The sequence below is a fragment of the Grampus griseus genome (assembly GCF_964374135.1).
Source record: "Grampus griseus genome assembly, chromosome: 3".
Lineage (NCBI taxonomy): Eukaryota > Metazoa > Chordata > Mammalia > Artiodactyla > Delphinidae > Grampus > Grampus griseus.
In genome coordinates this window covers 462,010-489,164 of record NC_139019.1, presented here as the reverse complement: position 1 = coordinate 489,164, position 27,155 = coordinate 462,010, and the positions used below count along the sequence as shown (strand labels likewise).

The following is a 27,155-nucleotide window of genomic DNA, read 5'->3' as shown; positions in this document are numbered from 1 at the left end:
GAGGGAGGGAGCGGGGCGGAGCCGCCAAGAGAGTGCGGGGCGGGCCTGGGGGGGCGGGTCCGAGAGGGGGCCAGTGGGGGCTTGGGGGCGGGTCCTGGGACGGGTTCTCCAATGGGAGCGCGGGGAGGGCAGGGCGTGGGGCGGACCGGGCGCGGAAACTGGGAGCCAGGGGGCGCGCCGGCGGGTCTGGGGGCGGGTCTGAGGCCGGGGGCGGAGCCGGCGGGCTGGGAGCTGCGGCGCGAGCGCAGGCAGGGTACCGGGTCGCTCGCGCGCGAGTCGCGGAGGCGCCGCCGCTGCAGTCGCCGCATCTCCGAGGTAAGGGGCCGCGGGGCTCCGTCCCGGGGCGCGGCGCGCAGGCCTCCCTGCTCCTCCTGCCACCTGCGCCCGCAGGCCGGGGCGCGCTACCCATTCCCGGCGCCCGCCCGCGCCCCTTCCCCGAGGCCCAGTGCGTCCGTGCGCCCCGCGCCCCGGAGCTGCCGGCTATCCGCGCGGCGCTCGGGCCCCCGTGGTTGCGTCCGGGCGCGGGTTTGGGGACGCGGGGGCGCGGGCTGGAGCGACCGGAGATGAAAAGGACAGGTTTATAATTGGGCCCTAAATGAGGCGCTTTGGCCTTTCTTCGCGTCGGTGCGTAACGCGACAGTGGAAGCCCCTTGCAGCCCCTTCCCTCTCCGTGTCCTGCTACATAAACACCGTTCACACGCCCAGGCCTGGGGTGGCGGCTGCCAGCGAGACGGCGGGACATTAGGGCTTAGAGGGTTTGAAATGAAGCCACTGTCATACAGCACGAATTTTAGGAGACCCAGGGCCACAGAAAGGGCCGTTTGTGTCCACGGGCCGAGAATGTACGTGATCCTCTGGCGAGAACTGGGCCGCCCCTCTCGGTCCGGCATTAACGTCGCCATATCGGTGCAGGTGAGAGGGTCAGGCCTACACTTTGCAAATCCAGAAGCATCCCCGGAGGGGTGTTCTGTTTTCTTATCGCATGTGGGCACATAACCCGGCAATCAAGATAAAGAGGTTGGCTGCCAGTGTATTTTTTCCACACGCCCCTGGGGACCAGTGCCCCGCCCTTGAAGGAGGATCCAGAGAAGCCCTTTATTCTGCGGTTTCAGTTATGTAAATGGAGCCTTGAAATGAGGTGGGAAGAAAACCTTCTCTGTGACTGCTGTGTTGATAGGCGTTTTGTGCTCTCTGATGATGGGACACTTTTTAGGCTAAGCTGGCTATGCTGTCATCCGTCTGTGTATTTACTGGCTAATTCATCTGACGTTTATAAACGATAAAAGACCTAGCTCCCATGGCCCCCACCACCACCTCCCAGGACTCCCTGTGGCCAGTCTCTCAGGGAGGGTGTGCTGGGGGTGGCCTCCCCAGGGCCTGGGCCAGCCCCTGCCGCCTAGGAGGTGATCAGTAAACCCTGACCGGAGCTCCAAGTGCACTAGGACCACATCCGGGATGGAGCGATGGGGCTGGGGAGGGAGAGCTTGGAGCGGGCAGGAAAGGGGGGAGGGGCGGGGCCTTGGGACAGGCGCCTTGCGAGTGCCTTAAACTGGACTCCATGATGCCTCCTCTGGCACCAGCCCCTGTTCCCACCACATGGTTGGAATCCCAGGGCTCAGTGATGAGCGATGGGGGAAGGGGTGCTGGTGAATTTCCTGGGGGCATCTGCAAAATGTGTGCCACGCAAGGGTTCGTGTGGTTTCCTGGGGAAGGGCCTCCACGACTTCCGGAAGGATCTGTGACTCAGAAAGGTGCCCTAATGTAGGTACTACATTAAAACATTCTTCTCCATCTTTGGAGTCACGAAGTGGTGGAGATTAGAGGCAGCTGTGTTGGCCGAATTCTTATCTCCTCGGCGTTGTTTGGCTGAGATCTTCGTGAACCCTTTGAAGCTGCAATAAATAAGCTGTCTTAAGGATATACAAGGTTATAGATGCTCATTGTGGGAAATGTGCAAATCACCCGAGAATTTCGTAAAGAAAATTAAAATCACTCATCACTGGTTGAGGATTAAGAGAAAACCTTTGAGCAGCCAAACTGTCCTCCGGGGCCACGTCCTCGTGGCCTCCCTCCCTGGTGGGCAGTGGAGCCGCTCCCTGCAGAAGAGGCTGAGAATTAGAAGCTTCCTCAGGGAGAGGCCTGCTGGCTTAGCGCCAGGTCTATTTATAGCTGGTGATGTTGCTGTGAGGCCAGAGGAGCACGTACGGGAGACGCCATCTGGGGCTACTGGGGCCATGAGGCACAGCCCCCACTGCACCTTGAAGTATCAGGGCCTCCCTGGGTCAGGAGGTCCGTGTTCTGGGCCCAGCCTGGCACCATCTGGAAACCACTCCAGACCGAGGGTGCTGGGCACCGTGCAGAGGCCACCTGAGCCCAAAACCCTGGACCAGACAGATGCTGGGATTAGGCAGGAGAATTGACACGCGCCCAACCCTACTGCTTCAGCAGCAGGTGTTTCCTGGGCAGGAAGGTGGGGAGCTGCCTGGGGGGGGCCCAGCGGCATCTGGGGCTCAGACGTGGTCTCCAGCGCCCCGTGTGGGCTCGCTGCACTCTTCAGCGCCTCCTGGGGAGACCAGCCTCCTCTCTGGGTGGGGAGGTAACCACGGTGTCACAACCCATGGAGTCCCCAAAGCCGGCACCCCCAGAGCCCACAGCGACCCACCGCGAGCCCCAGCTCAGCAGAGCCTCTTCGGAGGGGGAGCGTCCTCAGCCGCATCCGCATGGCAGCTCCTGGAAGCGGCTTTGATTGGCCCTGCTGGGGTGACAGGGGAGGGTGCGGCTTCTGTGATCTGCAGCCCCCGAGAAGGGCATGTGGGGGAGGGGCAGCTCCCCACAGGGACGGGCATGCTGTCTCCAAATCTCGTTTGCTGACAGGGAAGCAAGGCTGTTTTGAGCTTGCAGATTTCCCCTTTAACTGTGCGGGGCGTGCAGTGACATGCAGGGAAGCTCAATTGTAATGTAATGCCTAAATGTCCAAATGTAGGACCTTCTTTGGTGAAGAAATGTAGAAAGTCTTTCACGGGGTGTGAGGAAATGGTGGTGTTCTGACTTCGGGACCAAGCCCAAGTGTGTCCTGCGACCCCCCATTAGCAGGGGGAGCGTGAGCTCACCCTCCGAAGAGCACGTTCGTGCCCACTTTTCCTTTTCTTAATCAGGTTTGTGAAAAGGAAGGACTGGTCCTTACCTTTTCTCAAGCCTAAAAGTTAAGAACACCTGGACCCCTTTCCTGCCCATCGCCTTGTGTCCCACGGCACAGTGTCCCCCTGTGTCCCCAGCATGTCCCGTGTCCCGTTGTCCCAGCACCGTCTCCCCTCGTTGGGCCACATTCCCAAGGTCTCATCCTGTAACCCTGTTGCACCCATTTGTTCAACAGGCATCAGGTGCCAGGTGAGCCCGGCCAGGTCAGCCCCGGGAAGCTCTCGCTCCAGCGGGAATGTCACAAAAGCCAGCATCCTCCGGGGGCCTCGTTCAGGCCTCACACTCCCACTGCCTCTGGGTGCGGGGGGCCGTGGGCCTCGGAGCCTGGGAAGGCGGTTGCCGCAGCTCATCTGGGCCTCGTCTCCCCCGCCCTGGCCCTGCTGGCTGCTCGGCCCCCAGGCCTCCGGAGGTCCCGAGGCCGCGCCTTCTTCCTCCTGCCAGGGGTTGTGGCTGCCCCCCCGCCCGTTCCTGGGGAGGGGCTCTGCTTTTGCTGTGGTTTTCCTACCTGACCCTGTTCCCCCCGCCTCCGGTTTAGTGTTTAGCCTTCCTACCTCAGAGCACGTGCTCTGCCATGCTGGCGTGTTTCGGGCAGTGCCGCGTGGAGCCGGCGCACGCTCCGCTCCGTGAACCCGTCACCGTCCGCTGATCCCTTGTGTGGGCCACGGGCCTTGGGGTTATTTCCATCCTCTGGCGTGGCTGCCTGGAGCCCCCCTGCGTGTTCCTCGGAGAACACGCGCGAATGTTTCTGCTGGGCCCTCGGCGCCCCGTCTTAGCCGATGGGACCGGCGGCTCCCCGGAGTTGAAGCCCCTTGGCGGCCGCACTCCACAGCCGCCGGCAGCGGGCAGGGCGCAGTGGCCTCCTGGCGGGTGGCCGTCTGGAGGGTGCGTGCCAGCGCCTGCGTTTCAGGCCAAGGCAACGAAGCCGGGCGTCCCCGCCGGTGCCTGGGTGTCTGGATGTGCCGGGCCTGCTCGAGTCCCTCGCCCGTTTCTCTAGAGCTGCCTTTTTCTGGTGGATCTGCAGGGCTCCTTCTAGATTCTGGAGACGGCAATGTAAGAGACACCTTCTCTGCCCACAGCTGCCTTTTCACTCCTTAGTGCTGTATCTTCCGATGAATGGAAGTTCTGAGTTTTAATCTGGTACCATTTAAGAGTCTTTTCCTTTAGGGGTAGTGGGTTTTGTGTCCTGTGTAGAGAGTCTTTCCCACCCAGGACATCAGATACTCTCAAGCATCCCCTTCCTGAGGCTTCATGATTTTGCCATTCCTGCTTCAATCTGTACCTGAATTAATTTCCATTTTTCTCCGTGTGTCTGTTCAGTCAGCCCGTCTTCTTTTGTTGAAAAAGTTTTCTTCCCCGCTTTTCCTGCAGGACCACCTTTGTTGTCCGCACTGTCTGCACCTGTGCGGGTGGACTGGAGGCTCTCTTCTGCCCGGTGGTTTATTTTCTGTCCTTGTACCAGGACCACACGCCACACTGGCTTCCTTTCCAGAACTTTCCATCGAGTCTCGAAACCGCTGGCAAATCCTCCCCCTGTTCTCCCTTCAAGATCGCTGGTTAATTCATGGCTCTTCGCCTTTTCCTGTGTACTTTACCTTCAGCTTGTCTCGCTACCCAGGCATGAACAGTGTTAGAATTTTTATTTGGATTAAATTAAAACTGTGCATGAATTTAGGGGTAATGGACATCTTTGTATTTCAGACTTAATCCATGTTCATAATACCACTGTTCTTTGAATAACGCTTCATGGTCTCTGTGTCAACGGTCTTGCACATCTTCTGTTAAATTTATTCCTAGGTAATTCATACTTCCTCACTTTTTTTTAAATGTATATTTCTAAATACCTTTTATCGTCTGGTTTTGCTGCTACATTTTTGCATGTTGACCACGTATCCAGAACCCTTGCTAAACTCGCGTTGATTCTAATAGTTTTCCTGGGATCCCTTTGGGTTTCGTATGTATGCAGTCATAGCCGTGCAAATAATGCCAGTTTTGTTTCTTCCTTCCTATGTTTATATCATATTTATTTCCTTTCCTTATCTTAGCACACTGACGCAGTGAGTAGAAGTGGTGATAGCAGGCACGCGTCTCTCTCTTACTCCAGTTTGAAAAGAAAACTTTTCAATATTCAAAGTGTGATGACTGTAGCTTTCCGTAGGTGCCCATTATCAAATTAAGGCATTTATTTCCTTTTCTAACTTGCTAAGAATTTTTACGGTGAGTAAATGCTGAAATCCATCAAATGCTTTGGCTGCATTTATTAAGCGGATAATATGATTTTCGCTTTGTATTGTGTTATGTGATGAATTCTATTAAGTTACTGTTAAACGAACCTTGCACTCCTGGCGTAAACCAAACCTGATTATAAGGTATTGATCCTTTTTCTCTATTACTGGATTCAGTTTGTTGATATGTTGTTCAGGGTTTTCGTATCTGTGTTTGTAAGTGAGATTGGCATAGATTTCTCTTTTCTTGTAACGCCCTTGTCAGGTTTTGGTACCAGGATTATTTTAGCCAGAATGAGTCGGGGTGGCGTGTTTCATCTTTACTCTTCTCTGGAAGAATTTTGTAAGACTGACACTATTTCTTCTTTCAATGTAAGGAAGAATCTGCTGGTGAAGTCATCCAGGCCTGGGGTTTTCTTTGTGAGAAGGGTTTTAAATAAGAATTCAAACCCTCAATAATTATAAGGATTAGTAATAAATACAAGAGCAATGATAAGAACATATTTCTTCTTGTTACTGTTTGGTAAAATGGCTTTTGTTTTCTTTTTAGGAATTTGTTTCATTTAAATTATCAAACATGTTGGTCTAAAATTGTTTATAATATTCTCTTATTATATTTTAATCCCTTAATATCTGTAGAGCTTGTAGGGATGTCCTCATTTTCCATTCTGATATTGGATACTTTTGACTTTCCCTTTTTTTTACTTGATTAACGTCCCCAGTATTTATCAATTTTATCAGTGTTTGCAAGGCATTAACTTTCGATGTCGTTGGTCCTCCGTATTATAGATTCGTTTTCTAATTTCTTAATTTTTACTCTTATCTTCATTGTTTCTAACGCCTTTGTCCTTGATTTGCTGAGGTTTTTTCCTAACTTCTTAGATGTCAGCTTGCCTCACATGTGATGGTGTACCCACATACGATTTTCCTGTGTGTGTACACCGTGCACACGCACATAGGTGTGTACATGTGCGCACACACACATTTCCACCACGTCTGGCTGTTTTCTTTTGGGTATTTCTGATCCACGAGTTCTTTAATCTGCTCTGCTGTGAAACCCATCCACTGAGTTCTGAATTTTAGTTACTGTGCTTTCTAGGGCTAGAATTTCTAAGGTGTTCTTTTTTCAGATCTGCCTCCTGCATCCTTACAGCTCCCGTTCTTTGCGGGAATTCCTCATCTTGTCCTTTTCTTCTTTGCACACGGCGCGCACTGCCCACTTCTTCTTTGCACACGGTGCACGTAGTTACTTTGAGCTCAATGTCTGATCGAGCTCCAGTAACTGGAACCTCTCGTCGTTTCTGCTTCCTGTTGTTTCTGCAAGTTCTTGGCACTTGTTCCCCCTCTTGGGCCTGGTGTTTTTTTTTATCATGTGTGTATTGTGTTTTTCCGTCTCCAGTGGCCGTCTCCTCCTCAGGAGTGCTTGTGTGTGTCCTGCCGGTGTTTGGGGCACCAGCGATCCAGATCCCCGCATCCACGCTGGGGCTTGAGAGGAGCCGGCCTGACCGCCCCTGACTCCCGGGCGCCCGTCCGTCCACCCCCAGGGCAGGGCTGGTCTGTTCAGGGTACCCTGCCCTCCTGGGTGGGGGGCCTGGGGCTTTTCAGTCCCCGTGGTTGGTGGGAAGCCTCCCGGTGGGGGCGGGGAGTGAGGGCTGGGCTGCAGACCACTTCGGAGACCCTCGGGCTGCCTCTGGCTTTGCGCCTCACACCTGTGCCGGCTGCTTGGGGGTAGGAGAGGCTTCGCGGCCCGCAGGCGACGCTGTCCCCCACCTGCCAGCCGTCAGACCCAGGCAGCGGCCCTTCCCCGCAGGCCCCTCTGCTCTTCCTGGCCCTGCGGTTGGCTTCCCCGGGCCCCGGCCTGCCCTCCACGCTGTGGGCTCCTGAGAGGCCTGGCGCCAGGACCTGCCGTGCGGGCACGTGGTGACCGCAGGGCGCCTGCCGTCGGGGAGAGGCCAGGCCATCCGCGGGCAGCTCCACGTTCCTGGAGCTAACAGACTTCCTGTTGAGGGTCTCAAGTGCACGCCAGCTCGAGGCCAGACCCTGTCTAAGGGGAGGGCCCTCTGCCCGCTCTCGCCTCTGGGTTCTGTGCCGCCGCCCAGGCTTCGCACCTCTGGGCCTTTGCAGGCGTTTTTCTCCGGGGCAGGGACCCCCTTCTGGTGTCCCTGCTGTGTGCGGGTCCTGGGGCTGCTGTGACAAAGGACCACAGACTTTTCAATGAAAACTACAGAAATGTGTCCTCTTCCAGTTCTGAGTCCAGACTCCCAGTCCGAGATTGAGGTGTCGCGGGGCCGCGCTCCCTCCAGAGGCACCAGGGAGGGTCCCTCCTGCCTCTTCCAGCTCCCGGGGCTCCGGGCATCCCTGGGCTTGTGGCGACGTCCCTCCCGTCTTGGCCTCCGTCTTCACGTGGCTTCTCTGTGTCTGTGTGTCTCCTCTTCCTTCCCTTGTAAGGACACCTGTCAATGGACTTAGGGCCACCTTGGTCCAGAGTGGACCCATCTCGAGATCCTTAGTTTGATGGTGTCTGCAGAGACCCTTCTTCCAAACAAGGTTCCTCCAGCTTGCGAGGACGTGGACACACCTGGCTCGGGGCCACCATTCACCCACTACACGTGCCCTGCACAGGGCCCGCCTGACCCCAGGTTGGCTGCAGATGCCGTGTTCTTGGATTTTGTGAGAAACATTCTGACCAACAGTAGAGACCGGCCCTGGGACCGGGGGACTGGGGGGCCCATGATATGGTTCCTGGGAGGCCAAGGGTCCCAACGGAGTGAGTCCCCCGAGAAGCCCCAGCTTCGTGGTGACCCAGAGAAGTTCCTGCTGTCCGCATCGGTTCTTCTGAGGGGCTGGGGTGGCAAACCTGTCCTGGCCCCTTACTCCCCCCACCCCCGTCCCCTCCCCCGCCAGCCCGACGAGCAGGAGCCCCCAGGCCCGAGGGTGCGGCTCCCACGGTGATCTCACTGCAGGACGGTGCGGGACACAGGATGGCCACGGCCCCCAGGAAGGCACCCGCTCAGCTACCCACCTTCTCCCTTCTCGTCCCAGAGAAACCGCGTTTGACTTGGGCGCAGGGGACAGTGTGGCTGTGACTGTGGTTCCCAGGCTGCCCCGAGGGATGGCCTAGCCTCAGTGCAGGAGGTCCCAACCCCGCGGGCCTTTCCGGGCCTACGGCCTGAAGCGTGTGACCCGGGACCTGAGTGGCATCCTGCTTGGACGGTGTGGCCGCTCGTCCCGTCCTGTCGGGGCCCCTGCAGGGACCGTGAAAGGCAGCGCCGAGGCGGCAGGGCTGCATCCACGCCTGAGACTCCTGGGCCGTCTGCTCTGCGGGGCAGGCACTCAGAGACCGCTTTGTGCCTGCCTGGGAGGCTCCCGCTGCCTGGGACGAGTGGTCATTCACATCGAGTGCTGGGCAGCCGAGGAGCGGTGGCCGTATTATGATTAAAATGTGAACAGTTGCCAAAGGGCTGTGTTGTGTTCGAAGGGACTCTGGAATAAAGAGGCAGAGCTGCGGGCCGGCGGCCCAGGGGTGTGCAGGCCCGACGCCTCTGTTCCCGCTCGCGCTCTTCACTCGGAGGCTGTGCCTCTTCCAGGGGCTGCACCGAGGGCGAAGCTGGACCCCGACCTGGGGGCCTGAGCCCTGGTGGACGGAGGGGAGGAGGGGGAGGCGACAGCATCCATCCCCCCCCCCGCCGGCTTCTGGCCGCTTGGTCTTTTGCATCTTCTGTCCTAACCCTCACCCGCCCACCTCATCTTGGTTGCGCGGGTACAGCGCGCCCACCCGGCAGGGGTCAAGGAGGTTCTCCCCGGGACCGGCTGACCAGGCGCCCTGGCCTCCTGTGCGGCCCCGGAGCAGCTGTGCCTGGGACTTACCTGGGGGCTGCTGCAGTTATGCCCTCGCCCCTTCCGTCCGCATCAGTCCTGGGACCGGGCCTGGTGGGCTGAGCCGTCCGAAGGGGCTGGGCTGCCCTGGGAGGCGCCTGCTTCCCCTGCACTCTCTCCTCCTCTCCTTCCCGCACTTGGCGCAGAGCCTCTGGGCTGCCTCCGCGCGTCCGGCGGCATCAGGCGAGCGGCGTTCTGTGGCCAGGCCCCTGCACAGCCGAGGTCAGGTGCGCTCAGCAGACTGTCAGCCCGGTCAGCGTCAGGCGCTCCGTCGAGGTCCAAGGAGGGCTAGTTTGTCAGATGCTCGGGAACCTGGCATTTCCAGGGCCCGTGTGGTTCTTGCGCGGAAGCAGGGTCTCAGCTGGACCCCAGGCCTCGGTATCACATCAGCGGGCGCAGCCACGGCTCAGGGACTTGGGCTCTCGGCCCTGGTGGAGGGTGCCGCCCCTGGGCCCAGCTTGGTGTAGACATCTGGAGGGCGCTGGCATCACGCCGGCCCTGAGAGCGCAGGAGGGCGGCACGTGGGGCGGGCCGACGGGGCCGAGGGCCAGGGATGCCTGAGGAACTCGAGAGCCCAGGGCTCCCACCGCGGCTCGCGGCTCCAGAAGATTCCTTGCGGCGTCCGCTGTCCCGGGAGCCGTTTCCCACCTGCGGGCCGGTCTCCTGGTCCTGAGCAGCCTCTAGGACGAGGTCGGTGACAAGAACCCCAGTCGAGCTCTAGCGCATCATCAGCGACACCCCCAGGGCGCCCCGGCAGCCACAGCGCGCTGAGGCCTCTGGACCCCCCGGCTCCCCGACCCTTCAAGTAGGGGGCTCGCCAGTGGGGCGGCTGTGTTGCGGGGAGGTCCCAGACTTGGGGTGCGATGCCCGGTGACCCGGCAGAGCCCGTGGTGGGGTCCGGGCGCCGTGGCCGGGCCGTGTCCCGCGTTTCCCCCGTGCCGCCGGCCCAGCTCGCTCGGCGTGAGGTGGAGCAGGGTTCTGAGTTCCGGGAGGTTTGGCGTCAAGGAGGCCGGCGGGACGGGGCCTGAGGCCTGAGCAGCGCCCCCTCAGGGCCTGGGAGGTGGGGAGTCCCCTGTGCGGGTCCCAGCTCCCCGACATGCGCATCCTGTGGCCCACATCCTGCCCCCCAGAAGCATGCCACCCCCGAGCCCCCACCCCAGGCCGCCCTCCAGCGAGCCTTGGCCATCCTGGTGCACTCAACACCCGCCCAGGGCTTCGGGCCCAGAGGACCCAGGAGGTGGAAGGGGCCCCGGGGGCTGGAAGGCACCTGGATCCCAAGGGGCAAGATGCTTGAGGCCTGGTCCGATCGCAGGAAGTGTCTGCAGGTAGGGTGTAGATTATGGGCAGTATGAGGAGGGGCATTGGGAACGAGGGGCTGAGAGCTGGTTTGGGGGAGCAGGGGTTGGAGGTGCGTTCACACCTACGGAAGCAGGAACACACACTCCACCTCTAGTCTCAGTGCAGACCTGTGTTCTGCTCAAGGAAGGGGAACCAGGAGAGGCAGAGTTGCTGTTGCCTTTAAAACAACAGCGGGCCCAGCTTACATTTACACCTGGCCCAGCTCACATGCACACGTGGGCCAGCTCACAGACACACCCGGCCCAGCTCACAGACACACATGGGCCAGCTCACATGCACACCTGGCCCAGCTCACAGGCACACCTGGCCATCTCACAGGCACACCTGGCCCAGCTCACAGGCACACCCGGCCCAGCTCACAGGCACACCCGGACTATCTCACAGGCACACCTGGCCCAGCTCACAGGCACACCTGGCCCTGCTCACAGGCACACCCGGCCCAGCTCACAGGCACACCCGGCCCAGCTCACAGACACACCTGGCCCAGCTCACAGACACACCTGGCCCATCTCACAGGCACACCCGGCCCAGCTCACAGGCACACCCGGACTATCTCACAGGCACACCTGGCCCAGCTCACAGACACACCTGGCCCAGCTCAGGCACACCCGGCCCAGCTCACAGGCACACCCGGCCCAGCTCACAGGCACACCCAGGCCATCTCACAGGCACACCCGGCCCAGCTCACAGGCACACCTGGCCCAGCTCACAGGCACACCCGGCCCAGCTCACAGACACACGTGGGCCAGCTCACATGCACACCTGGTGCAGCTCACAGGCACACCTGGCCATCTCACAGGCACACCTGGCCCAGCTCACAGGCACACCCGGCCCAGCTCACAGGCACACCCGGCCCAGCTCACAGGCACACCCGGACTATCTCACAGGCACACCCGGCCCAGCTCACAGGCACACCCGGCCCAGCTCACAGGCACACCCGGACTATCTCACAGGCACACCCGGCCCAGCTCACAGGCACACCCGGACTATCTCACAGGCACACCTGGCCCAGCTCACAGGCACACCTGGCCCTGCTCACAGGCACACCTGGCCCAGCTCACAGGCACACCCGGCCCAGCTCACAGGCACACCTGGCCCAGCTCACAGGCACACCCGGCCCAGCTCACAGACACACGTGGGCCAGCTTACATGCACACCTGGCGCAGCTCACAGGCACACCTGGCCATCTCACAGGCACACCTGGCCCAGCTCACAGGCACACCTGGCCATCTCACAGGCACACCTGGCCCAGCTCACAGGCACACCTGGCCCAGCTCACAGACCCACCTGGCCCAGCTCACAGGCACACCTGGCCCAGCTCACAGACCCACCTGGCCCATCTCACAGGCACACCCAGGCCATCTCACAGGCACACCCGGCCCAGCTCACAGGCACACCCGGCCCAGCTCACAGGCACACCCGGACTATCTCACAGGCACACCTGGCCCAGCTCACAGGCACACCCGGCCCAGCTCACAGGCACACCCGGCCCAGCTCACAGGCACACCCGGACTATCTCACAGGCACACCTGGCCCAGCTCACAGGCACACCTGGCCCTGCTCACAGGCACACCCGGCCCAGCTCACAGGCACACCCGGCCCAGCTCACAGGCACACCCGGACTATCTCACAGGCACACCTGGCCCAGCTCACAGGCACACCCGGCCCTGCTCACAGGCACACCCGGCCCTGCTCACAGGCACACCCGGCCCAGCTCACAGGCACACCCGGCCCAGCTCACAGACACACCCGGCCCAGCTCACAGGCACACCTGGCCCATCTCACAGGCACACCCGGCCCAGCTCACAGGCACACCCGGACTATCTCACAGGCACACCCGGCCCAGGTCACAGACACACCTGGCCCAGCTCAGGCACACCCGGCCCAGCTCACAGGCACACCCGGCCCAGCTCACAGGCACACTTGGCCCTGCTCACAGGCACACCCGGCCCAGCTCACAGGCACACCTGGCCCTGCTCACAGGCACACCTGGCCCAGCTCACATGCACACCCGGCCCTGCTCACAGGCACACCCGGCCCAGCTCACAGGCACACCTGGCCCTGCTCACAGGCACACCCGGCCCAGCTCACAGGCACACCCGGCCCTGCTCACAGGCACACCTGGCCCAGCTCACAGGCACACCCGGCCCAGCTCACAGGCACACCCGGCCCTGCTCACAGGCACACCTGGCCCAGCTCACAGGCACACCTGGCCCAGCTCACAGACCCACCTGGCCCAGCTCACATGCACACCTGGCCCAGCTCACATGCACACCTGGCCCTGCTCACAGGCACACCCGGCCCAGCTCACAGGCACACCCGGCCCTGCTCACAGGCACACCTGGCCCAGCTCACAGGCACACCCGGGCCATCTCACAGGCACACCCGGCCCAGCTCACAGGCACACCCGGCCCAGCTCACAGGCACACCTGGCCATCTCACAGGCACACCTGGCCCAGCTCACAGGCACACCCGGCCCAGCTCACAGGCACACCCGGCCCAGCTCACAGGCACACCTGGCCCAGCTCACAGGCACACCTGGCCCAGCTCACAGGCACACCTGGCCATCTCACAGGCACACCCGGCCCAGCTCACAGGCACACCTGGCCCAGCTCACAGGCACACCTGGCCATCTCACAGGCACACCCGGCCCAGCTCACAGGCACACCCGGCCCAACTCACAGACACACCTGGCCATCTCACAGGCACACCTGGCCCTGCTCACAGGCACACCTGGCCCTGCTCACAGGCACACCCGGGCCATCTCACAGGCACACCCGGCCCAGCTCACAGGCACACCTGGCCCAGCACACAGGCACACCCGGCCCAGCACACAGGCACACCCGGCCCAGCACACAGGCACACCCGGCCCAGCTCACAGGCACACCTGGCCATCTCACAGGCACACCCGGACTATCTCACAGGCACACCCGGCCTAGCTCACAGGCACACCTGGCCCAGCTCACAGGCACACCCGGCCCAGCTCACAGGCACACCTGGCCATCTCACAGGCACACCCGGACTATCTCACAGGCATACCCGGCCCAGCTCACAGGCACACCTGGCCCTGCTCACAGGCACACCCGGACTATCTCACAGGCACACCCGGCCCAGCTCAGGCACACCCGGCCCAGCTCACAGGCACACCTGGGCCATCTCACAGGCACACCTGGCCCAGCTCACAGGCACACCTGGCCCAGCTCACAGGCACACCTGGCCCAGCTCACAGGCACACCCGGCCCATCTCACATGCACATCTGGCCCAGCTCACAGGCACACCCGGCCCTGCTCACAGGCACACCCGGCCCATCTCACATGCACACCTGGCCCAGCTCACAGGCACACCTGGCCCAGCTCACAGGCACACCCGGCCCAGCTCACAGGCACACCTGGCCCAGCTCACAGACACACCTGGCCCTGCTCACAGGCACACCTGGGCCATCTCACAGGCACACCCGGACTATCTCACAGGCACACCCGGCCCAGCTCAGGCACACCCGGCCCAGGTCACATGCACACCCGGCCCAGCTCACAGGCACACCTGGCCAGCTCACAGGCACACCTGGCCCAGCTCACAGGCACACCTGGCCCTGTTGCAGGCACATTGCTAACATGGATTCCCAGCTCTCCTGGCTGGGGGCACTGTGTGCTGATGGCGCGGAAGCTGTGGCTGTGGCAGATAGGTCTGTCCTGGGTCACCTTTCCTATAGGCTTTTCTTCAGATAGTCGCGTCTTAAGGGCCTTGCCAGGGAGAATCATTCTGGAGACACAGGCCTCGTGGCGCCTTTTTGGGGCGCGGACAGCCTGTGAGGGGCTGGTGGGCCAGGGGATCACGTGGTGTCTGAAGACAGCTGGGCCCCCGTGGTGGGATGGTCCCTGGAGCCTGGTGGACACTCTGGGGCAGGCATCCCCAGGTCCGCCCGTCCTGCATCTCCTTCCACTCTGGTCTGTGAGCCCACCTTGCAGCTGCCCTGCTCTCTCCAAACCCTCATTTGAAAATGCAAATCGGTAATGCAGTCCATCCCCACACCCACCGTGAATCCCTCATCAGTTCCCAACTCCGGAGCCCGCGGGGTCAGCCATGCCTCAGCAGGGCCTGGCCAGGTGACACTCACACAATTCCTCCACCTCACCTGCCCACCCACCTGTTCCTCCTACCCCTGGCCCGGGTCCCACCCCGGGGACCAGCTGCTGACAAGCGTCACGTGGAGGGAGCAGGGCCGGAGCCCGCGGGGCCTCCGGCTTGCCGCGTCCACAGCCAGCCACAGCGACGCCTGGTCACGAGGTGCAGGCCCACACGTGGGTACTGTTCGTCCTCGATGGCTCCAACATCGGCTGCTCCCCCCACCGTCCTGCTTCTCCCCACAACAGGAAGTCACCTTGGAGAGCTTCCCATCTGCGTGTAGGGTCTCACTCCTGTTGTTTTTGTTAAAGTACTTTTCAAGTTACTTTATTAAGCTACAAACGTGGAGCCCAGGATGGAGAGCTGGCTCCTGGAGCTCATCACCACATCCCCAGTCGTGTCCCCCTGCCCTGAGCCCCGGGGTCCTGGACCGTCCTCACCAGCCACTGAGCCTCTTGAGCTGCACTGCCCTTTCTGTTTGGGGAACTTGTAGGTCCTGAGTTCAGCAGGGCCCTGCTCGGGACCCCCACAATGCCAGGTTGCCCACTTCCCCCCGCTGACCACTAGCCATGACTCTGGGGCTGGGTGTTGGTGCTCAGCTCCCGGCTCCCCAGAGCTGCTGGAGGTGGAGGGGTCTTCTCAGCCCCGTGGGGACCCGGGCCCAGCTTTGGGCATTCACTGGGCTCCTGACGCCATCAGCCACCCCCCCACCATGAGCCCCCCTACCCTGGGCCCGGGCCGCAGCCCCCCGGCCCTCGGAGTCTCCGCAGACCCCTGCTCTCGCCTGGGGCTTCCCTCTCCTACTAGACGTCTGTTCGGCCCCCTGGGTGGGGGGCACCCTGGTCAGCAGGCCGGGCCCTGAGGTGGGCGCAGCAGTGTGACCGTTCTGGATCCCTTCCCCGAGGATGGTGTCACCCCACCGATGCCCGGGAATGTGTCACTCGGGGAGCCCCCAGGAGGCTGGCTCATGCCTCCCTGTGCTGGAGGCTTTGACTGTCGGGGACTTGGCGGCCAGGGCGCCGGGGCTGGAGGGGCCTCGCCGTGTCCTGCAGCAGATGGACGCTTTGTCCCTGGCAGGCCACAGCCCCTGTCCGTGGGCAGCGGGGGCCTTGGGCAGCCGCCCGCCAAAGCAGGTGACCTCTCGCTGCTTCCTCCCAGTAGCATGGCTGACAGCAGGCCCAAGCCCCCCAAGCCCGCCAACAAGACGCCCCCCAAGTCCCCAGGGGACCCCGCGAAGGACAAGGCAGCCAAGAGGCTGTCACTGGAGTCAGAGGGTGCCAGTGAGGGGGCAGCCGCCGCGGGCCCGGAGCTCAGCGCCCTGGAGGAGGCCTTCCGGAGGTTTGCGGTGCACGGGGACACCAGGGCCACCGGGAAGGAGATGCATGGCAAGAACTGGTCCAAGCTGTGCAGGGACTGCCAGGTGATCGACGGCAGGAACGTGACCATCACCGACGTGGACATCGTCTTCAGCAAGATCAAGTACGTGTGCGCCTGGGACCAGGGGGGTGGGAGCGGGGCCCCGCGTTCTCTCGGGCGGCCAGGAGGCGACGCTTCAGGACGCCGTCCCCGCCCGGAAGAAGATGCCCGGGAGTTTGAACCAGAACACGCCCCAGTGGGGCCGGGAGCCCAGGTCAGGGACGCTGCCGCAGCCTCAGGGGTCTCAGGTGGCAGGGCCCGGCCCGTGGGGGGCTGCTGGGGGCAGGGCACGGGCCGGGAGGTGGGCGTCTGTGGCGCCGCTCCCCTCAGCTCTGGGGGCGTTCGCGTGTGAAGAGCGGGGGTGACGAACGGTGCGCACCGTGTGCTTGTCCGTGTGTGTCTGCACGCGCGTGCACACGGGCTCGGGCGTGTGGCCCGGGCATCGACTCGCCCCCTCCCCCTTCTCCCGCCCTTCACACCCTGTGACCGCACCTTGAGAGCAGCAACAGCGCCCCGAGGCACCGCAGACTCGCACACACGTGCACGTGCATGCACACACAGGTAGAACTCAGGGCTCCACTCTGCTGGTCGCGGCTCACCCGGAGGACAGACGCCCTGGACAGGCCCTGGAGACCCCGTGCGTGGAGGCACACGGGCCCTCCTGCGCCCCGGGAGAGGGAGCCCCGTCTGGTCCCGGTCCCGCTCTGGAGGGCAGGACGCTGCTCAGACACTCAGGGAGGAGGCTTGGCCCCTGGCGCCCAGGCACTACGGGGGCCCCACCTCAGGGCCCGGCTGCTCTGGGCCCCAGGGTCTCTGCCTCGGCTCGCTGGGCGCGGGCCGGCGCGGGAAGTGGGCGGCTGCGGCCCCGGCCCGGCCAGGGGTCGTGGTCAAGACAGAGTGAAGACCAGCCTGTGGCTACTCCCCCTCTGCCCTCCTGGACCTGAACTCCCTGTGGAGTCCCTGTGACCTGTGTCCCACTTGGGAGAGCCTGTTCTGGGGGAGGGTCCCCCGGACCTCCCAGCTGTGCAGCGGGGGACCTTTCCCTTGGGAACGGAGAGGGAGACAGTGCTCCCTGGAGGGGCCTGGGGGGGTGGTGCCCTGAGTCGGGTCGTGGGGTCCTGCAGGACAGGCTGGGAGCCACCGCTGGGGGACCGGGTCTGAGGAGCGTGGGGCGCGCGGGTCGTGGGACCGCGGCCGCTGCAGGTGGCAGCCGCGGCAGAAGCGCCTCAGCTCCGGGAGCCGTGGGGTCGCCGACGGCGACGGCTGTTTCTGTTTGGGGCGGTTGCCATGGCGCCGCAGCCCTGCCGCCAGCGCGGTATCTGCAGCCTCTGTTTAGGCCCGTCGTCATGGGAGCGCTTGTTTGTTTGCGTGTTACTATGTGTTAAGTTTTAAACAGGCTTCTCGCAGCTCTTCCCCAGGCCTTGATTGAAGACTGCTGTCTCCGGGACCAGGGCTGCCCCCGGCCCCGCCCCCCGGCCCCAGGGCGGGAGGAATTAACTCAGGACCCCGTTCCCATAAGTCCCGCCGGGGGTCTGTGGGCCGCAGGGTCCCCTGCGTGTGTGCCCAGGCGGGAAGGCCAGAGGCGGAGGGGGGCTCTGCTGGCCTTCCTGGCCCCCACTCGCCGGCTTCCTGGCCAATGGTGGCGTTTCCCGTGACTCTGGAGCCCTGTCTGGGCTGCAGGTTAGGAGCAGGCACGCCGGGGCGGGGACGCGGCCCATTCTTGCCGCACGGGCTGCGGAGGGAACCTTCTGAAGCGCAGAGCTCGGCGCATCGGTGCAGAGACCCAGGCCGGGCGGGATGCCTCGGGAGCGGCGGGCAGAGCCGGGTGCGCTGTGCGGTCCCGGGCACGCCAGCGGGGCCCAGCGCCCGCTCAGGGCCTGACGCCCGCCCCTGCCCTGCCCCTCCCCGCAGCCTGGTGGGTGAGGCTGCGGCATTCGGGGCCCTGGTCCCAGCACGTGCTTCCAGCTGTGGCGTTGGGGGTCTCACAGTGTCCTCCGTGGGGGCCTCTCCCGGCCGCCCGAAGCTGTGCAGGGCATCCAGCGGCTTCTGCCCTGGCCTCCTTGGGGCCTGCCTGGCGTGTCTACAGAGGGCCAAGGCTTGGGGGGCAGGAATCGGGCAATTCCGCCCATGCTGGCTCCTCAAACCGCTGATATCGGTGTTGGACGCCAGTGCACACAGGCCTTTTGATGACCTTCCCCAAACACCCAGAAGTGGTTTCAATGACCTCAAGTGCATCTGTCCCCAGAACCCATCCCTGAGCCTCCAGCCTGCGTTAGGCCCTCGCGAAGTCAGGAGGAACTTAGGACGCTCTTTCCTGCTTGGGGAGTAGCTGACTGTTGGGGTCACAGCTGCCCTTCAGGTGGCCGGCCCGGAGGCCTCCAGACATGGGTGTCAGCAGCCTCCTTCCAGGTTGCCAGCAGCGTGGTCCCTGGGGCCCAGGAGCAGGGGGCTGGCGTCTGCCCGCTCCCAAGGCCTGGTACCAGACGTGTGGGCAGCTGCCACATCACACTGCATCCTCACACGGCATCCAGGTCCTCCAGACAGCGCTCCCGTGGCAACCCGCACAGCCCCGCTGGCCCAGGGTCTGATGGGAATATCCCGGAGGCTCCCTCCTCTGACCCTCGTTGGTGCCTGAGTCTCCCCCTCCAGATCCCACTTCCTGCTCTCTGGACAGGTCACCCAGGTCCCAGCTTCTGCTGCTCAGGGGAGCCTGGGAGTCAGCTTTCTCCAGCCCCCAAGTGGCATGTTATCTGTGGTCCAGAGGGGGCCCCTTGCTCCGTCCTAGGACATGTTAGCCAAAGTCCAGCTGCCTTCATGACGCTGGCCCTGGAGACACAGACCTCTGTCCTCGGAGGGCTGCGCTGCCCACCCTACCCCCCACCCCGCCCAGATCCCTGGCATCGAGTGCCCCTGGTGAACTTCGGGAGTGGCCGGGCTCAGCCCTCTGCCTGCCCTGTGTTGGGCCTGGAGGTCTGGGGACACAGGGCCTGGGAAGCACAAGCCACGGGGCCTCGTGTGTGACCAGTGACCCCATTACTGCTGGGCCAGCTTTCTAGCAGAACAACAGCCTTCTGAGCAGGGCACTGGTTGGCCCCAGCGCTGAGCCAGGAGGAGGGGGGGTCTGGTAGGGGGACCCCCTCCAGTTCTGTGCGCTCTGGAGAACAGGCTCCCTGTGTGTGGGGAGCCGTGTAAAGTGATCACGTGTCTCCAGGGAAGAGGCTGGCAGTGTCATTCGAGAACTCCCCAGGGACTGCTTCCAGCGGGGGCCACGGGGCCCCCTGGGGAAAGCTCCCTGCCAGCCCAGCCCGGGCTCTGAGACCCTGCCTGGCGGTCACGGTGGGGACACGCGGGGACACCCGGCCCCGCCAGGTGGAGCAGGCAGGTCAGCGCCCTGGGCCCGCACGCCCACTCCATGTGAATGCGGCCTCTGATGGAGGCCCCGTCGGCCACGCCCCCGCCCCCAGCCCGAGTGACTCACACTGGTGGTGCCTGGTGCCCCAGCGGCCGGTCACCAGGCTGGCAGTCAGGCCTGGCGTCCGTGAATAGAGACAGGAGCGCCTTGGACAACCCAGGACAAACAAGCGGGGCCCCGCGGCCGTCGCGGGTCAGCAACCAGCAGGGATGCCAGGCTCCCCGCCCCGACAAGGCCAGGACCACGCTGCCCAGGACAGCTGGGCCAAGGGATCCCCCCGGCCCAGCCCACGGACCTCAGAGCCGCCGTGGCGTCGCAGCCAGGCTTTGAGGGGTGGAACCCACCGCCGGACACGGGGGCTCTGATGAGGCCTGCGGTGCAGGTGCCCCTCCCGACAGCCGTCCAGGCCTCTCGGGCTCCGCTCACCACCCGCCACGTGGCCTCGCTGGTGCACGACTCGGTCGTCCTCCCCATGGCCCCTGCGGCTGTGTCCTCCCTCCGCTGTCTCCCGACCCTGGGCTGGCTGGTCAGCACGTCCCGTGTCCGCAGGCTCACGTGTCAAGTGCCTGTGAGTCCCGGCATGCACAGGGGACGTCCTGAGGCATGTTTATCGCTTACCGCTGGGCTGTTGGAGTCCTGGTGACTGAACAGAACCCACGAATAGGAGAGCAATACACACGCACAGGTTTACGTGCGAGTGAGACCCAGGAGGGGTCGCGGGGTTGTGCGTGGGCTGCCAGCCCACCTCTGGGGGATGCTGCCGCCTGCACCCTTCCACACCGTGGTGTCCTTTTATCTGGCTTACTTCCACTGTCCCAGTGGGTGTGCGGCAGGGCCACATCCCGGTTTAACCTGATTTCCCCGGTGCCCAGTGACGTGGAGCGTCCTTCACGGGCTGGTTTGCACTTGTAGATCTTTGACAAAGTGTCCGGTTCAAATATTTTGCCCAACTTTTGTTTTTTTTTTTGGAGTACGCGGGCCTCTCACTGCTGTGGCCTCTCCCGTTGCCGAGCACAGGCTCAGGACGTGCAGGCTCAGTGGCCATGGCTCAGCGGCCACGGCTCACGGGCCCGGCCGCTCCGCGGCACATGGGGTCTTCCCGGCCCGGGGCACGAACCGCGTCCCCTGCACCGGCAGGCGGACTCCCGACCACTGCGTCACCAGGGAAGCCCCCCATAATATGCGCAGGCTCAGCGGCCAGGGCTCACGGGCCCGGCCGCTCCGCGGCATGTGGGACCTTCCCGGACCGGGGCACGAACCCGCGTCCCCTGCATCGGCAGGCGGACTCCCGACCACTGCACCACCAGGGAAGCCCCCCATAATATGCGCAGGCTCAGCGGCCATGGCTCAGTGGCCATGGCTCACGGGCCCGGCCGCTCCGCGGCACGTGGGATCTTCCCGGCCCGGGGCACGAACCGCGTCCCCTGCATCGGCAGGCGGACTCCCGACCACTGCGCCCCCAGGGAAGCCCCCCATAATATGCGCAGGCCCAGCGGCCATGGCTCACGGGCCCGGCCGCTCCGCGGCACGCGGGATCCTCCCGGGCCGGGGCACGAACCGCGTCCCCTGCACCGGCAGGCGGACTCCCAGCCACTGCGCCCCCAGGCAAGCCCGTGCCCAACTTGTTGCGCTGCGTTCTCTCTCGTTGTTGAGGTATGAGTTCCTCGTGTGTTTCCGATACAAGTCCTTGATCAGATTTCTCCATCTGTGACTTGCCTCTTACTTCTCTTAACAGTATCTTTTGAAGAGCATGGTTTTAAAAGTTTTGGTCAAGTCCAGTTCATTGTTTTTCTTTTATTGGCTGTTTCTGGGGCGTCGTTCCTGAGAAAATCTTTGCCTAAGCCAGGGTCACGAAGAGTTTCACTGGGATACTTATCCAGAAGTTGGATGGTTCGGGGTCTATGAGAAATGCAGGACTGTGGGCCAGTTGAGTTAACCTCGTAGACGGCGTGGGGCACAGGCCAGGCCCTTTCCTCTGTGCAGAGCCTCCGGCCGCTGAAAGGACAGTTCCACCTGCACTCATTGGCTTATGCAACCTTGTCAAAAACCCTTACACGTGGCCTGTTTCTGACTGTCCTGTGGCCGCTCTGCGGCCGTCCCTGTGGCTTTGCAGCCGGTGCTGACGTGGGGGCAGCCCCCTCCCACTCTGCCCTCGCCTCTCCAGCCGGTCCCCTGGGTGCCGTCGGCTGCACTGCCTCGACCCCTTGGCTTCTGCAGGCAGCCTTTCTGTTGGTCCCCGGGCACCTCCCCCCACCTCCTCTTACTGTAGAACATTGACAGCCTCACCGGATGGATTAGCTGGGGAAGATCCAAAGTGGCAGAAGTGTTTTTCAGTTAAAATTCGTAGAGAGCAAGAGCCAGTCTAGAGCCATTTTGAAATTGTGAGAATGGACTTCCCTGGTGGCACAGTGGTTGGGAATCCGCCTGCTAACGCAGGGGACGTGGGTTCGAGCCATGGTCCGGGAAGATCCCACATGCCGCGGGGCAGCTGAGCCCGTGCGCCACAACTACTGAGTCCACGCGCCTGGAGCCCGTGCTCCACAATGGGGGAGGCCATTGCAATGAGAAGCCCCCGCTCACCACCGCAACTAGAGAAAGCCCGCGTGAAGCAACGCAGCCAGACAGGGAGGGAGGGAGGAGAAAGAAATTGCGAGAATGACCTACCAGGTCCCGGGCAGCCGTGGGATGCCTCCGGGGGAGGAGCTGCTCCCCGGTCCCGGCTGTGCCCCAGGGAGGCGGCCCCCAGTCCTGTCCCCGAGTGGGGACCGTGCCCCCCACCCCCTGGCGACCCCGCGCAGGCCGGTGGCCGCAGCCAGGACTGCGGCTGCCTCTGTGCCATGGGATCTGACGTGCTTTTCACCCTGACTTTCCCTCTGACGGAGGCCACACGCTCGCCCGCTTTAGAACCAGACCAGGATGTGTTTTGATGTCAGTCGTTCATAAAGGATGTGCTTCCTTTCAACTTTGTTCCAAGACGATTTATATTTGCTGCCATTGCCGATGGCAACCGACTATTGGGTGCAACGCTGCAGACCAGGGCGGGGCAGGGGCACGTTCTGTGTTTTAATGGCAGACTCGCTCTGGGCTGTGGCAAAGAGGTGGGGTGAGGGGTCCCCCGATGTCAGCGGGGCCCTGGGTGGGGCGCGGGTCCCAGCCCAGTGACTGCTCAGCGCCTCCTCCCCGTGCCTGGGCCCGGTGGGCGCCCCCTGAGCCCCCCTCTCCCTGCAGGGGCAAGTCCTGCAGGACCATCTCATTCGAGCAGTTCAAGGAGGCCCTGGAGGAGCTGGCCAAGAAGAGATTCAAAGACAAGAGCAGCGAGGAGGCCGTCCGAGAGGTGCACCGGCTCGTCGAGGGCAAGGCCCCCATCATCTCGGGGGTGACGGTGAGTGTGGCGGGCGGGCCTCGGGAAGGAGGCAGGAGCGTGGTTCCCGGGCGCCGGCGGCCCCCGTCCGCGGTCTGGGCCCCTGGGCCGGACTCGCCCTGGCGGCTTCCCTAACCTCGCTCCCCGCTCTCTTGCAGAAAGCCATCTCCTCGCCCACCGTGTCGCGGCTCACGGACACCACCAAGTTCACGGGCTCCCACAAGGAGCGCTTCGACCCGTCGGGCCGGGGCAAGGGCAGGGCGGGCCGCGTGGACCTGGTGGACGAGTCGGGCTACGTGCCGGGCTACAAGCACGCCGGCACCTACGACCAGAAGGTGCAGGGCGGCAAGTAGCCGGCGGGGCCGTCTCCCGCCGTCCGGCCCCCGCCGCCCACACTTCGGTACATTCCCCTGCTTCGCAGGCGGACTCGGAGCCGGGCCGGGCGGCCGCGGGGGCTCCAGGCCTGCCTCCCTCCCACCCGGGCCCGCACTCCCCTCCACCCCGGCTTGGCCCCGACTCACCTTTCCTAACACACCTGCCTCGTGCCCGCCAGGAAGTGGGCAGATGGCCCTTTCCAAAGCGTCTCTCGGGGCCAGACCACACTGGCCACTGGTTTGCAGCAAAGGGGGCGTTTTAAAGGAGCTGCTGGGCAGACCCTGTCGGGGCAGTGTTGACCCGCAAGCGCCAAGGCACCAACCAGCAGCACCGATAAAGCAGAGGGAGCCCCAGACAGGGCGCCGTGGGGCCCGGAGAGCACCACGGAGGTGTGGGAGGCGGGCATCACAGTGCACGCTTGCACACCCAGCACACAAACACACCCACGCATGCGCGCACGCACACGGCGCACACACCGCGCACGCACACGCGCTCAGACGCACAAACCGGCCGCCAGGTCTGCGTTGAGGGCGGGCGCCGAGCTGAGGGCTGCCATGCAAAGGAAGAAGCCTCTGTCGACCAAAGTGACTCCAAGTGTGACGTCACAAGATTTTAAAATGGAAACTAAGGGCAGTTCATTTCACTTCTCTGAGAAGAAATAGGAAACAGTGATGCGTGTTTATTCTCAGAACGGCTCAGGGAAGACTTAGAATATGCCGTCTCTGTGACTCCCTCCCAGCGGCCCCTGTGTCCCCGCCCCGACCCGGGAAGACCCCGGGGGCCCTGGGCTAGAGGCTGCGGGTAGTGCGACGGCTCTCTCCTTGTTCCTCTGGCCTCTCTGGAGCCTCCGTGAGCGGCCTGCCCTGTCCTCCCCGCTCAGGAGTGCAGAAACCGCAGGGCAGGACCAGGCCAGGGGAGGGCCCGAGGCCGGTAGCATCTGCGGGGTTTGGTTTCTCTGAGACGCCGGGGTGGGGGTGGGGCTCCTGCTGTCACAGTGGGCCTTTGGCGGTGTGTCCCTTTGCATGGACGTGGCCACAGCCCAGCGTGTAACCCTCTGGACCCTGTGGTCCTGGTTTCGGTCCCGGGGAAAGCCCATGGCAGCCCCCAGGGATTGCTTCCCGGGAACCCAACCGCCCTGCCACTATCTGTCCTGTGTCCAGCGCAGCAGGCCGGTGAGGGGCACCCCTCCATGGACACACGGCCTGGCCCACGGCACAGGTGGCCGTGAGAAAGGCCAGCACTGCCACGGCAGGCACGTTGGTCACAGCTGGACCTGGGACACCTGCCCACCCACACAGAGGGGCTCAGGCCATTGCTCCCAGCCGACACGGCCCCTCGCACGGGGGGCTCCCCCGGGATGGCGGTGGCCTCTGCGGGCAGCTCCGTCTTGAGGCACCTCACCGCGCGATCACCCAGGAAGTGACGGAGCACAGGCATCCGGGGCTCACTGCGAAGATGTGAATCGCTGCCGTCTAGGAAGTTTCTAAAACTTGGGGATCCGAAGCTGCCCGGCCAGGCCCCCAATCCGCCACCAGGAAACAGGCCCGAGGGCTGAGGGAAGGCAGGCAGGAGGCCGGCCCCGCCCCGGGCTCCTCTCCTCCCTCCAGAGGCAAGAGTCACCTGGGGAATCGCGTCTGCAGAGAACTCTGAACGTGCAGAGTGTTTGTGGGCACTAAGCTGATCACAGATGGCAAAGCCCGTGTTCCAGCGCCAGCCGGTTCCTCTCCGTGGACTCGGGACAGGACTCCTCCCCAGACCCATCCTCTGCCCAGCCGCCGCGGGTCTCCGCCTGCCTGACAGCCCAGCGCCCCGCCCAGCCGTCCCGCGGCAGGACACTGGGGTCCAGCCCTCCCAGCCGGTCAGGGGCTGGCCTGCCCAGGAGCAGACTGCCCAGGAGCAGACGGGAGGCGGACTGAGCAGAAGAAGCCACGCCAGTGGCGTCCTGGGACGCTTCCTCACGCTGCCCCCCGCCCTGGGGCCGGGCTGCGGGGCCGACGCCACCCGCAGCAGGAAACCCATCTTCCCGATGGCTACGGCGGCACCTCCCCCGTGGGTTAAGGAAAGTCTAGCGCACACAGCTGCCCCCGCCCCGGCCCCGCGCTCGCGGGCTCCCGAGCTGCGGAGGCCGAGGCGTCTGGCTGGGTCTCAGGTGTCCCCAGCCCGCCTGAGGCCTCCTTCCCAAAGGGTAGCTCTGGAAACACATCTCCCCGCTCAGGGCAGGAGGAAGCGGTGGCCCCCTCCCCGTCGGCTCCGTCACGGCATCTGTGTGTAGCCCAAACACAGCACGGCGCTCGGGCTCCAAGCTCTGCACAGACACACGTGCCTCCCTCAGGCTCTGGGTGCTGTGGACAAACAGGCAGGTGTGCGCCTTCGCTGCATGTTCTATGCAACACCCATTCGCTTCTACTAACTGTGGTTAACTAGAAACTACGTGTCTCTCTGTGAACGAAGGAAACTGCACAGCAAGCCCAGCAGGAAGCAGGGGCCCATGGTCAGGGTGCACCACGCTGACAGCGCCGAGCGCCGGGACAGCAGAGCGAGCGTTGGAGGACATCGTGCCACAGTACTTATTTATTTCTATTTAATGCTGTAGGATGAGCACCTAGGCGGTGGTCAGTTCACCAGAATTGAAGTTCAAATTACGTACGTTTAAAATATAGGAAGAGATCTATATTTATACTGGAGTATTTTTACACCTCGAGTATCCTCAGTCTTAAGGTTTGAGGCCAATGAAAGTTACAGTCAGGAAGAGGCACGGGGAGCTCCAGCGGCACCGCCTAAGCTGCGCTACGTCCACGCCCCAGTGGCCGAGAGCTCAGGGCAGGCCGAGGCGTCCCTCTGAAGCGCCCAGCGGACAGAGGCTCACACACCCGAAGCCTGGGCCTGCTCAGCCACCGGCTGCCGCGGATCAAGCCTCAAGGGCACACGGCCCTGCCGCGCACCGCGCACCGCCCGTGGCTGCTTCTGCGGCTACGCCGGCGGCAGGGAGATCGGTCACAGACGCCACGGCCCACGAACCCTGCAACAGCCACTGCCTGGACCTTTAGGGGAGGCTGCTGCTGCTGTCCCCACCCCTGAGGACCCAGCAGGCTCCCTCCTCCGGGAATGTTCCCGCGCGAGCTGGCACACCCCGTCCCACAGTGCACGCAGGTGGGGACACCACTGTCACCTGTTCCGTCCACTCAGGTTGACAATTCAGCTGTACTGTGAAGTCACCACAAGGCTAGAATGTCCTTGGAACTCGGACCCTCAGTAGCTTCCCTCCGCTGACTGACTACTGAGCCCTCCGTGAAATCCCGTGGCTCGGGTGTGGCCTTTGTCCGTGGGAGTGGAGTGTGTGGCCGGTGGTGGCCCCGGGCACTCCTGGGAGGTGGTCGCCCTGCACTTTGAGATGCTTTAGTTAACTTTCTCTCTTCCCCAAACCAAGCCAAACAACAAAGGAGATGCACATAACTCAAACTTGAAAGGGATCATATGCTACTAGTTTGTACTAAGTTTTTTTCAGGAAAGGGAAATAAATGTATATATAGATGCGATCTATTTTTGCACTGTTTTCTTACTGTTAGGGAGCGATGAGGGCATCACTTTGCAGTGTGATGGGACAAGCAGTGTGGACGTCACGGGTGCTCTGACTCAGAACCACACTCACCAGGAACTCTGGGGGCGTCTGTAGGGCCGAGGCGTGGTGTCACCTGTCAGTCACGGGGCAAGGCCTGGCTTGCAAACCTGTGGTGAAACAGCCCCTGTCTGTCTGCAAACCTCCTCGTGTGTTCCCTGTTGTTAACACTGTGGCAGATTGGTAAAGTGACAAAT

At 63.1% G+C, this 27,155-nt stretch overlaps 1 protein-coding gene across 2 annotated transcripts; it reads left to right on the top strand.

The window, feature by feature from the left end:
• Positions 1-265: 265 nt before the first annotated feature.
• On the top strand, positions 266-26,878 carry TPPP (tubulin polymerization promoting protein). 2 transcript variants are annotated; one of them, XM_082652161.1, is made up of 4 exons: positions 266-315; positions 15,937-16,257; positions 22,835-22,988; positions 23,126-26,878. In XM_082652161.1, the coding sequence occupies exons 2-4, from the start codon at positions 15,941-15,943 to the stop codon at positions 23,318-23,320; spliced, it is 666 nt and encodes a 221-aa protein (XP_082508287.1). In that variant the 5' UTR covers positions 266-315; positions 15,937-15,940; the 3' UTR covers positions 23,321-26,878. The 2 variants fall into 2 exon arrangements, with proteins under 2 accessions (XP_082508287.1, XP_082508288.1); XM_082652162.1 differs by having other exon boundaries at positions 271-315; positions 15,940-16,257.
• The last annotated feature ends 277 nt before the right edge of the window (positions 26,879-27,155 follow it).

What these genes read in the sequence shown, in the direction of transcription:
- TPPP (XM_082652161.1), top strand. Translation starts at nt 15,941, where the DNA reads ATGGCTGACAGCAGGCCCAAGCCCCCCAAGCCCGCCAACAAGACGCCC. An exon ending in ATCGTCTTCAGCAAGATCAA is followed by an intron (nt 16,258 to 22,834) that starts GTACGTGTGCGC and finishes CTCTCCCTGCAG; the next exon opens with GGGCAAGTCCTGCAGGACCA. An exon ending in CCATCATCTCGGGGGTGACG is followed by an intron (nt 22,989 to 23,125) that starts GTGAGTGTGGCG and finishes GCTCTCTTGCAG; the next exon opens with AAAGCCATCTCCTCGCCCAC.